At 34.5% G+C, this 12,816-nt stretch overlaps 1 protein-coding gene across 2 annotated transcripts in view; it reads left to right on the forward strand.

The window, feature by feature from the left end:
• The window catches only part of ESF1 (ESF1 nucleolar pre-rRNA processing protein), a 59,562-nt gene that overhangs the window by 1,863 nt on the left and 44,883 nt on the right, over nt 1–12,816 (forward strand). For both annotated transcript variants that reach the window (XM_027118155.1, XM_027118156.1), the window contains exons 3-7: nt 5,248–5,675; nt 6,286–6,399; nt 8,378–8,478; nt 9,476–9,628; nt 12,122–12,236. In XM_027118155.1, the coding sequence (XP_026973956.1) occupies nt 5,248–5,675; nt 6,286–6,399; nt 8,378–8,478; nt 9,476–9,628; nt 12,122–12,236 (911 nt within the window). The remainder of the gene's footprint in view (nt 1–5,247; nt 5,676–6,285; nt 6,400–8,377; nt 8,479–9,475; nt 9,629–12,121; nt 12,237–12,816) is intronic.

Below are 12,816 nucleotides of genomic sequence, written 5' to 3' on the forward strand. Positions count from 1 at the left end.
GAACTAAAGATTCTTTGGTATTACATTACTTATTTTTACACTGGTCTTTTAAAAAAGGAAATATATCTAATGAGTATTTTCATAGTATCATAAAAGTGGTCAAATGCTTATTTGGTAGTATAAAGCTATGAAAGAAAAAATACCATATGATAATGAATTTTTGATTTGATGCTATAATGGCTAGAAGAGAGACAAAAATTTAGGTCTTGAGGCTAAACAGTGATTTTGATTTGTGGTGGGCACTAGTGACAGCTAGGTTCTCCAACCAGATAAAATGTTATATGGTCTCATCACAGGATAAAAAGAGGTGTGTCTGAAGAAGGTAAGTAGAGTTGGGTGCTCATTCCTTCCTTCATTCATTCAATTACTTTTAGTACCTAATATGTGGCAGATAGAACATTGAGTAAGACATGGTTCCCCCATCTCAGGGCTACTGTTAGTGTATATGATGTCTGTGCAGATTAGAAAAAGATGTGCCCTTCTGGACACACAGCACTTCCAGAACTCACAGTTTGGTGAGGACAGCACCTTTGAGGGAGGCACAGGTTCTTTTCCCCTGAACAGACACAGTACTCCTGCAGGGTGTGTGGATTGGTGATTGGAGTTTGGCCTTGATTTCAGCCCTTCTTGACCCTTTGCAGATCACCTTTTGCAAATAACAACCTGCTAAACTCTGTGCAGTGTCACTGGTCTAAAGCAGTACTGTCCAATAGAAATATATAATTTTGAATTTTCTAGTGGACACTTTAAAAAGTAAGAAGAAACAGGTGAAATTAATTTTATTAATATATTTTATTTAACCTAATATATCAAAAATTATTTCAATATGTAATCAACATAAAAAATGTAATGGGATATTTTATATTCTATTTTCATACTAATATCAAGTTGGATGAGCCATCTTTCAGGTGCTCAGTTGCCACATGTGGCTGCTGGCTACCATATTGGACAGTGCAGATCTAAAGCAGAAGAAATTAATCAGAACCATAATACAAAATAGAGTAATTTAAAGTGCCATAGAAGAGCAGGGCTCTGAGAATTTGGAGGAGGAGGTCACTCAAGATATGGTAATCAGTAAAATTCATAGGTGAAGTGCTATTTTGGTTGGGGTTTGGAAGAATTAAATTTGGGATCCAGAGTATTCTACACAGAAAGAACTTTTTGAGCAGAGATATAGTTGAGCTTGCTCAGAAGAGATCAGTATTCCCATTTGATTAGATAATAAGGTGTCTGAAGGGGTGAGCGAATAATAAAGCTAGAAATGGTTGTTTGAAGCTAAGTAAGAAACATCTGACTCTAGTTCATGTTTACAAGTTTTCTAAGCTTATTAAAAAGTTGCGTCACCTCTGGCAGCAGGAAATTTTGAGTATTGGTATTGCTGATGGTTGATGTTGTAACTGAAAATTGGTGATGTTCAGATAAGCCAGACAAAGGCTGGCTGTGATTACAGGACCCAAGGAAGGTAAGCATCAAGAAGAGGCAGAGAGAGGTCTTTACAGGCCATAATCACACTGGGAAGGTAGGAAGTATCAGGAAGTGGACAGAATTCTAAATAGCAGAGACTAGGGGTCAGGGGTGAGATTTATAGTGGAACCACACAGCAAACTGAGGTATAGGGACAAGGGATGCAAGTCTGGTTACTGAAAGTGGAGGATAAGATCAGGCTGGGAACAGCAGCAAGGTTGGCTTGATGCTGAGTTTGTGAGCGAAGTTAGTCTAGTATCCTTCAAATTTCACTAGATTTAGGGCATTAGATTAATATAACATATCCATATAATCCTTGGGGTTGATTTTACAGAATCTTTTGATGTATCTTTTTTAATTTAATTTTCTCAGTAACCATGAGAAATTAGGATATATTCTTTAGGAAACAAGTGATCTATGTGAGGATACACAGAGCTGGGCCAGTAACTCAGGTCTTTGACTCTTTCTACCCCACCATGTTGTTTGCTGTAATTTACATTGGTTCCACAGTCTAGAAAAAGCATTATCTGTAAGTAGAGATCAAGTGACTCCACCAGCACCATCTTTTTTTCTTTATTCATTCATGACTTATCATTCCAGCAAGTACTGTGTACAAGGGGCTTTTTAAGTGCTATGAGGTAAAGATGATGTAGGGAGTTGCAGTTTAATATTACGTATCATTTTAAAATGTTGATGCCCAGCACTTGCACTCCTAGAATTTATTTTAAGTAAACAATTGGGCATGTGTTTAAAGAATTGTGCATTATAGCATTGTTTTTAAAGTTTTTTAAACGGTAACATAAATCATTATGGGATTGATTAAATAAGTTATGACATATACAAATATGTTCATGACATACAAAGTTTTAAAAATAGATTACATGGGAATTCCCTGGTGGTCCCATGGTTAAGACTTTACACTTTCACTGCTGAGGACCTGGGTTCCATCCCTGCTCAGGGAACTAAGATCCTGAAAGCCACACGGTGCGACCAAAAAAAACCTAAAAACATAGGTTACAAAATAGAATAAATGGTATGACTAGCTACTTAAATTAGTGGGCATATCATAGAAAACAAATTTAGGGAGTTATGTACCAAAATAACCACTCAGTTATCTCTGAATGAAAAATTACTAGTCATCTTTATTTTCTTTGCTAAACCATATTTTCTTAATTTTTTACAGTGAGCATTCATTACTTTTATAATCAGAGGGAAAATGATAAAGCATTTTTTTAAAGTAGCTGAATAATAGTAGTGTTTATAGTCACTACTGGAGCAGTACCATCTAGGAATAGAGGCAGTTACTTATTTTTCTATTCCCTCATTATTTAGAATAAGGCTTTGTACAAGGTAGGGTCTGAGCAAATGTTTAGTGAATGAATAAATATTCTGAATGTAATTGATATTGTCAAAAATATTAAAATACTAGATCTCTTTCAGTCTCCCATGTATCAATTTATTATACAACCCCAAATGTGATATGTGTACCACTGTCATGTGAGAAGATGTCATATGTCAGGTGATACTCAAACATTTTTTATATTAATAGTTACGTAGTTCAACATCTTAGGCAAAAAAATGTAACCACTATATCACATTTGTGGCTTCAGGGATATTGTTTAGAACAAGCTAATATTTTTAATTTAAAAAAATTCAGCTTCATGAAAAATATCAGTGACAGGCAAAAATCATGAAAATTGTATAGTAATAACTGATGTTTGAGAAATATTGCAACACTAGATAGAGCTGTGTCCCCAAGGTGTTATTTTAAACAGGTTGCTTAAAAGTGAATTCTAATGCTTATCTAATAGTAACTTTCTGTCACTATCATGGTGGTGTTTTTCTGATCCCATTTATAGAACTTATGATAATGCCTTTTTTTGGCTTTTTCACATCTGCTAGTTAGTTATCTTTTATTACTCCACCTCTTGTGGTACTAAAATAAAGCTCAGTTCCTATTTTCCTCCTAACAAAACCCCTTTTCACTTGGTCTCAGGTCAGGCATCTTTTTGAAGCCTTCCTTATTATAAATACCTCTCTGCCGGCAAATTTAGGTGTTTCTCTCTGTGGTGCTTTAGAACATAATCTCATAAATCAGTAAATGATTTCTTTTGTTTATAAGCTCATGAAGAGCATGGGATCATTGTTATAAATCATCTCCCTTTTTGGTCCCCCCAGCTCAATTCTTTGTACATAGTACTCAATATTTGGTCAGTGAATGACTATAAGAAGATTATAGGACCACTTATAGGCTCTATCCACTTAGAACCTGTGAATCAGAAACATAAGCTCCAACTGAAAGATGAATAAGATATATAAGATATAGCTATACTCACACAGATATGCACAGAATAGATAGAAGCATATGATTGTTTTAGAACTAGGAAATCAGTCCTTTCTGTGTATAATGAGGATCAAAAAAAACCCAGTTTAAGGTGAAACCAGTCTTTCACTCATATATTGCTAACCATAAGTCAGTTGCAAACTTTAAGATATAGCAGAAAAGTTACTATTTTGCTCTCTTCATAACTGATCTTATCCACATCACAACGTTTGTTATTATATACAAGAATCAGTCAAAAACTTTATTTCCAGCTCAGACTTCTCTGAGCTGTAGACTCATACAGCCGATGGCCTTCTCTATATCTCCTCTTAGATGGCTCAGAGGCACTTCCAGTTCAACATATCCAAAACCAAATTCATGATATACCTCCACCAAACAAACTTGTTCTCTTCTATCATTACCTCTTTTTCTGTCTGTCCACCTAACTAGCTAGCTCCTTCTGCAAGTCAAGAAGCTAGGACTCATCTTTGACACTGCCCAGATTCCCCATATCAAGCCCCTGTCACTGATTACTGTTGGTCTTACCTCCTGACTCTGAAAGTCAAGAGCGACTCACTACTCTACATCTCTACTGCCACCAACTTAGTGCTACCTTCATTTCTCACCAGGAATACTGTACTAACCTTTTAATTCTTTTTCACATCTACTCTTAACTCCCTCAAGTTTTCTACACCGTTGCTGAGGTGATCTCAATATGCAAATCTGATGATGTCCCTCCTTCTGAAAATAGCAGTGGGTTCTATATGCTTTTATGATAAAGTCCAAAGCTACATGGCACCTACCTAACTCTTCAGTTTCATTTTCTACTTGACTTCTGTACAAGAAGACTTCTGGCTATCTGTAATCCAGACATGCTTGCCAGCTTTTTTCTATTAGTGGATCTTTACATATGCTTTTCTTGCTATTTGGAACATTTCCTTCATCTATTAGTCTAACCCTGACTACTTAATTCCTCTTCATCCTTCTAGTAGCAACTCGTTTATCACTTACTTAGGGACCCCTATTTTGTGCTCTCATAGCATCTTGTAACATTTCTTCTTGGCACTTATCCTAGTTGTAATTTCATTTTTTTATGTGCATTGATTTGATGGATTTTATTTGATCAATAACTGTCCATCTATCCTCTTCACCTGACTGGAAGCTTATTGAGGGCATTGATTGTTTCTCTTTTGCCAATGGTAGTATGTTGAGTACCTAGCACAGAGCAGACACTCCATAAATATTGAATGAATATATGAATCTACTTGTGTGATCTGGGTATATATTAAGATTTCTATTAAATAACTTGGTTAGGCATGAATTTTGCCAAGTTTATATTTTCCTTTAGTCTGTTTCATAGAAATTATATTTTCACTGGATTTGAGGTCAAAATAACTTGGATTTAATTTAATTCAGTGTTTACGTTTTCTTAATTTCTCCCACCTTTGACCTTTTTGCAGTGGTTCCATTCATAATGGCAAGAGACAGTGATGGTCATGAAAACTCAGCAAGTGGTAAAATGTTTGACAAAGAAGCTCTGGAGGAAGATTCAGAAAGTGCTAGTGAAATAGGAGGTGATGAAGAATCTGAAGATGAATTTACAGGCATTTGTAGAGCTGTTGCTGCTGATCTTCATGATGATGATGATGATGATGATGATGATGATGATGATGATGATGGAGGGAATGAAAATGATGATGAGGAGGATGAAGATGAGGATAGTGAGGATGATGATGAAAGTGACAGTGGCCCCGATCTTGCGAGGGGCAAAGGAAATATAGAAAGTAGTTCTGAAGATGAAGAAGATATGGCATATTTACTTCCAGAGGAATCTGGTTTTGAGCATGCTTGGAGAGAATTAGATAAAGATGCTCCTCGGGCTGATGAGGTGACCTTTTGAATAAATAAGATTATTTGTCAAGAGTACAGTAGAAGTAGCTGTTATAGATGGTAGGATTGATGTCATTAAATTAACAAGGAAAAGCTTTATTGATAAATAATACTCTTGATGATGATTCTGATTAAAACTTCTTGATACAGAATATACCTATATAAAGTACATGTCTGTCCAAGCATATAGGGATGAACTTCTATATAAATAATTAAAAGTCGCATGAAATTTTTAGAAAATTCTAGTTTTAACTAGGAGTTTATATTTCAATTCCTATTGCACCTATTAGAAATGCTGTAGATTAATATACTCAGCTTTCCTACTTATGGGTGGCAGAATAGCTTAACAAACTTGATGGTTAAAGAATCAGCTTGTCATGTTCTGATTCAAGAACTAAGAACCAAGTAAGAGAAAGTGCTTTTCTGTTGACAGTTTTACTTTTGTGTGACTCATCTGAAGTTTTCTTTTACATATTGAAACCACTTAAATACTATATTAATGATTTCAGGATTTGGGGAAAAGAAGGCATTATATTTTTACTATCTTAATTTTGCAAGCATTGGGAATGATATAGATTATATCATATTTAATTTTTCTCATTTCTTAGATTACGCATCGATTAGCAGTTTGCAACATGGACTGGGATAGATTGAAGGCAAAAGATTTGCTGGCTTTGTTCAATTCATTTAAACCTAAAGGAGGTGTTATATTTTCTGTAAAGGTGAGAATTGATTTTATTTTGAAGTAAATATTTCTAAGCATTCTAAGTTAAATCTCTTTTTTTAAAGTCATAGTTTTCCTTCTAAGGAAAATAATCTGGAAGTTGTCCAATACAGTTAAGGCACAAAACTGATATAATAGGTATGAAAGTAAGAAAGGAAGAGGTAAAATTATTGCTCGGTTGTATGATTGTGTTTAATTAAAAAAAATCAACTGAAAAGCTGTTATAATAAAGCTCAGTAAAGGGACAAGGTATAAGATAAATATTTTAAAAAATGCTTCATTACTAGAATTAGCAAGAAGAAAAATTAGCAGCAGAAACATATAAAAGCCTTAGAAATTACCTTAAACAATATGACCTACATGAAGTAAGCTATTACACTTGATAAATAATACTTGAAAAACTTAAATTTTGAGATACCATATTTCTTGAGAGCCCGCGTAGGTATTAGGACTCTAGGCTTTGTAGTATGACAGACCTATATTCAAATCTTGATTCTGATACATGCTGTATGATCTTGTGCATTTTATTAATTAATTTCTCAAATGTCTTTTCTCCTCTAAATAGATATAACAATAGTATTTCTTAAGGTAGTGGTAAGGATTAAATGAAAAGAAGATCATGCTAAGTATTTAGTACAGTGCCTGAAACAGCTCTAAATTACTACTGTTCAGTTTAAATATTTAAGATGTCAGTTCTGCAGTTTTAGTATAGTTTCAATCAAAATCTCAGTTCAAATGAAAGTTAAGAAAAAGGTTACCATTAATCATCTAAAAGAATAAACAAGTGAGAATGACTCACAAGTTTTTGAGGAATCATACCAGTATAAAAGGATTCACCCTACCAGTTACAATATCTCAACATTTTATAATGCTACAGAATTTAATAGCTTTGGGTAAAAGTACAGGGACAACTTGATGCAATAGGTAGATAGAAGAGTTTGTATGATAATTTAGAACAAAATAAACTTCTTGAGTACATGGTATTGGAATAAACGGACAAGTCCTTGTGTTGGAGAACTTAGTGCAGGTCCTTGTAATAGCCCCAAATGATAGCCAGATGAAATGAAGAAAAAAATTTTAAAACTACTGGCAGAATAAAATAGAATGGTATTTTTGTTAAATCTTGTGTTTTAGGAGATGGGTAGTAGGAATCTCTGGACTTACAAAGAGGAAAAAAAATACAAAAGAATCAACAGATGTAAGCATATATACTAAAAATTTCTGCATTGAAAGCTATTTTATGCAACTTAGATTAGTAAGAAAAACTTGGATCCCCTAGTGGATAAATTAGATATTTCAAACAACTCAAAAAAGTGTACATTAGTTAATAGATGAATATTAAGCCCAGTTGTATCAAAACAATGCAGATTAATACCATTGTATTTCTTGAATCTCAAAAGTGGCCAAGATAATACCAAATCTAGGTGAGTGTGACTCCTTATACCAAGACTATATATAACCTGTGTGATAAGATTGTCATCAGTTCTTTTTTACTTAAAGAATTTCTTTAAAAGAAAGCATTGGATAAACGATATGATTTTAGGGATAAGTTAGGTGTTACAAAATTATGTTTCTTCATTGTTTTATATATTTCATTAATCATTTTAATGTATCATTTAAATTATTTAATCCAATCATTTTTCACACATGTGTGTGTGTGTGTCTGTGTGTTTATGTATCATTCCTTGAACTTAGAATCTTGTTTCACTTTTCTTAATTTTTCCCTTAGAGCCCAGAATGTATGGAGGAGATATTCTATTTTTGTTCCCAAGCCCACATCTGTTAATCCCTAGCCAAAATGACTATTTTTAAGATTATTCCTGAGGATGCTTTAGCTTCCTATAGTGGGTTTGGAAGTGAAGCATTCTTGCTGTTTTCATTGAGTCCAGTTGTTTAGAGTTCCTGACCTTGACAGGTCTGTATATTATAAAAAAAGGGAAATATAAATTACATTAATCTTACTTTTTTGTGTTTAGATATATGCTTCAGAATTTGGAAAGGAGAGGATGAAGGAAGAGCAAGTTCAAGGACCAGTAGAGTTATTAAGCATTCCTGAAGATGCCCCTGAAAAGGACTGGTATTAAAACACTCTAGAAAATAAAACTAAACCTCATGAGTTTGTGTCACTAGTTCAGAATTCTGGTCACTTTAATAGTTGGGACTAAAGTTTACACTTGTGCCATTCATGGTTAAAACAGGTTTCAAAGCAGGTTAAAGTCTGTCAGAAGTGGCACACTAGTCCAGTAACATTTTTTTGTATTTGTATTTCTATATTCATGAAAATTATTATTGCAGTTTTAAAAACATGTCATGACTAAACTGATTTAGAGGTCTCAGCCTCATTGCCCTGAATCAGTAAGTTTTGCTTTTTTTCTGAGATGTTGCTTTTTATGTAAATGGAATTGAAACTATTTGCCTTCAAATTATGTAATTTCTCTTATTTAAGGATTAAATAGAAAAATACAAGAATAGTAGAAAAAGTTCTTAATCATTGTAATGTAGTATAGAAAAAAGTTTAAGGTAGTTTTTAATCCACTAGGTGGAGCTATATGTGCACTTAATAAAAATTGGTGGCAAAAGAGAGCAGATGAAGACCCTCAAAGAATATGCTGTAGTTAAGTAAGTTGAATTTATACCACGTAGACTTGACAACACCTGAATAAAGTTTTACTAGATCAGTAATTTCTTTATAATAAAAGCTAATGCTTTCCTAGAATATTTTATAATACGGTGATCCTCTCTAGTGGTTTTACTTGAGAAGGCTGTATGTGATAGCAAAACAAACAAAAAAATAGCTATTCTAAGAATTAAAATCACAGGTAAGCACATGTAGTTCTTGCTTTCCTTTTCTAGATATCAAACTCCAGTCAAAGTCCCTGGTCTGTACCTTGTCAAAGTAATAAATTGGGCTTAAGTATTTAATGTTCATGAAGGCAAAATCATAAAGGAAGGTTGGATTGGAATAAAAACCAGTTTGTAATTTTTTTTTCTTGGAACAATTACATTTATTTTTTAAAGGGAGAGAGTATTTGTCTTCCTGTTTAAGTAAGCCTAATGAGTTTTTCCCCTTTTAGGACCTGTAGAGAAAAACTGAGAGATTATCAATTCAAACGACTGAAGTACTATTATGCGGTAGTAGACTGTGATTCTCTTGAAACAGCCACTAAAATTTATGAGGATTGTGATGGCCTGGAATTCGAAAGTAGTTGCTCGTTCATAGATCTCAGGTAATCTAGTGTGTGTTGTACCAATTTAATCTTGTAGCACAACATGATTATAAGAATTGAAATATTAGAACTGGTAGTGCTCTCTGTCCTTTCACATTCTAAGAGGATTTTTTGCTTTTGGTGAACTTTCTTGTAGAACATCACTCTTAAGAAAGAAAACTGGAATGAGAAAATGCTAAAGTATTAGGTATGAGTCACCTCACATTTATGTCCTTTCAGATATGTCAAATATGTTTTTAGGATGATGGGTTTTATGTAGCTATTTCTTTGCAGCTCTCTTTTAGAACTAGGAACCAGGGTGAAGTAACTTTTTAAAAAGCATTGAGGTGGAGGCAAAGGAATTTACTTGTAATAAACTAGTATCTCTTGATCTGTGCCATCCAATACAGTAGTCAGTAGTCATATCTGGCTTATTTACATTTATTTAATTAAAAATTTAAAAAAGCTTAAACTCATTTGCTTAGTCACACTAGGCACATTTCAAGTACTTAATGACCACATGTTGGACAGAACAAATACAGAACTTTACCATCATCACAGAAAGTTCTGTTGGGCAGTGCTGCTCAGTGAATGGTGTTGCTGGCTTTATCTTCAGACTTGGGCATTATTTCCACCACGTACTCAGGCTTCACTGACCCAAGCTGAAAAACCTTAGGTGTTTGGGAATGTCTGTTCTAAGGAAACCGGGAAGCCGAACTACTGTACCATTTTATCATTAGCCTAGTTCTTTGAACCCAGTGAACCATTTTACTGCGACATTTTCAATAGAAATCACTTGTTTGTATCCAGGTTTGTTAGTGGCTTTGTTCTCAAAATGAAATATTTTATGGAAAAAAAATGCATCAATTGATAATCACTGTGACTTTCACACTTTAAAAGCATTCCAACTTGTAGAAGAATACAAGTAAAATTTTTTTTTTTTTTTTTGCCGTATGCGGGCCTATCACTGTTGTGGCCTCTCCCGTTGTGGAGCACGGGCTCCGGACGCGCAGACTCAGTGGCCATGGCTCACGGGCCCAGCCGCTCTGTGGCATGTGGGATCCTCCCGGACCGGGGCACAAACCCGTGTCCCCTGCATTGGCAGGGGGACTCAACCATTGCGCCACCAGGGAAGCCCACAAGTAAAATTTTTTGTATTGATAATTTAGGGTAAGAGTTTAGCATGCTTAAGTATATAGCAAGAAGGGCATATCTCATCAAACAAGACATTTCCTTCTCTTTTCTGTTAACAGTTTCAAAAGGAGGTACTTGTTTTGGATATATAAATAGTAGTTACCAAACATTTGTTAGAATGTCAAACTCTGCGTATCATGAGTTCATGTTCTCATGTTCTTTTCAGGATCATTTTATTCTTTCTGTTTCCTTTTTGGGGCATTTTTATGCAGTATTAGAATAAACTCTGGCAGTACCTAGAAAATAAGATCAATGACCATGGAAAAACTTATATTCCCTGTTTTATTTTGTCATATATAATTTTATAAAAGAAAATTGAATTTTCTGCTGCCATCCTGTTATCTAGGGCAGGGGTTCCCAATCCCTGGGCTGCAGGCTGGTACTGGTCCACAGCCTGTTAGGAGCCAGGCTGCACAGTAGGAGGTGAGCGGCAGGCGAGCAAGCGAAGCTTCATCTGCTGCTCCCCATTGCTCCCTATCACTCGCGTTACTGCCCTAAGCCTAACACCCCACCCTCACCCCCCGTCCGTGGAAAAATTGTCTTCCACGAAACCGGTCCCTGGTGCCAAAAATGTTGGGGACCACTGATGTAGACCTAATGAACCTTAATTATTCATTCCTCCCCTCAAAAATGATTTTTGATGCAATATACAGCAGGTGCTTTTTCATGTGTGGAAATAAAATCTCCTATATAAATGACAAAACCTAAATATAATAACCATGAATCATTTCTCTTTGCTTTTTTCCTCCCACTCCTTAGCCTGATGGCTAAGAATTGTCAAACAATTACAGTGACTGATTTACATTTAACAGCTATTTATTTGTGAAAAAAATTATAAAATTGTTAAGATTTTTTTAGTCTTGAAGAATCAACCTTAAGCTTTTCCTTATTTTCAGTGACACCTCATATGTATGATACTTTATATTCAGAGCACTTACCCATTAATAATTGTATTTGATCTTCAGAATATCATATAGCAAGCCAATGACTGAGCTATCAGGAATCTAGGTCTTTTTGAAACATGAGGGGCCCATGTGTGTTTACACCTGACTCATATTAACTGACTCCTAACGCAGGGTTTCTGCCTACACAGACTTCACTCAAATTTGGTGGAATTACAGATTTATAGCTTAGGAATTTCAGAAATTTTGTGCCAAGGTTATTTCTAACATTGTTTGCTTCATCTACATGTGTGTTCTGTAGAATCTCTTATATGGTGTGTATGTATACACTATACCTAATTAGAAGAGAATCTAAACTCTGGTTGTTTATCACTGCAGCATATGTTTAAATAAATTTATTTTTTTCTTTGTTTCTTAGGTTTATACCAGATGATATTACTTTTGATGATGAGCCCAAGGATGTAGCCTCAGAAGTGGATTTAACAGCATATAAGCCAAGATATTTCACATCTGCTGCAATGGGAACATCAACGGTATTTCTCAACTTTAGAAAATATATAGCTGGACTCAATTTTTTTAAGAAAAGAGTTATTTACTTACAGCATCTTTAGAAATGGAAAGGATTCAAAATTTTAAAGCATAAGTACAAATAGAAATCAAACACAGGTGTATTTGCATTTTTATCTCCCGCATGTGTTGGAACCTATTTTCAAATTTTTGTTATGCCTTTAAGCCTGAGTCAATTACCTGCAAATGTTCTTTTTTCTCTTCTATCTTTCCCATAGAGTGTTACTTAACTAGATTCTTTAATAAGTAATATGTTAGTTATTAATATCCTAGGGAGTAGGGGTAAGGAGGTAACAGATTACTTCAAATCACAGTTAAAACCAGTGGAAATTTAAAATAGAAACACATTTTTTCTGCAGATATGATCCAAAATTCTAAAAACAATTGAAGTAGAATAATTCAGGACTACTAGATGTCACATTAATGCTTAATAATGAACAGCCAAAAGATTTTTATTGAATTAGTTTGTTACTTAGCTGCCTAGTTTCTCTGCTCTTCTACTCCATATACCTTCTATCCACAGCTGGACTCTGCAGCAGCCATACA

The sequence above is a fragment of the Aethalodelphis obliquidens genome, unplaced genomic scaffold (genome assembly GCF_003676395.1).
Source record: "Aethalodelphis obliquidens isolate GAN/ISIS:26980383/991018 unplaced genomic scaffold, ASM367639v1 scaffold18, whole genome shotgun sequence".
Taxonomy (NCBI): domain Eukaryota; kingdom Metazoa; phylum Chordata; class Mammalia; order Artiodactyla; family Delphinidae; genus Aethalodelphis; species Aethalodelphis obliquidens.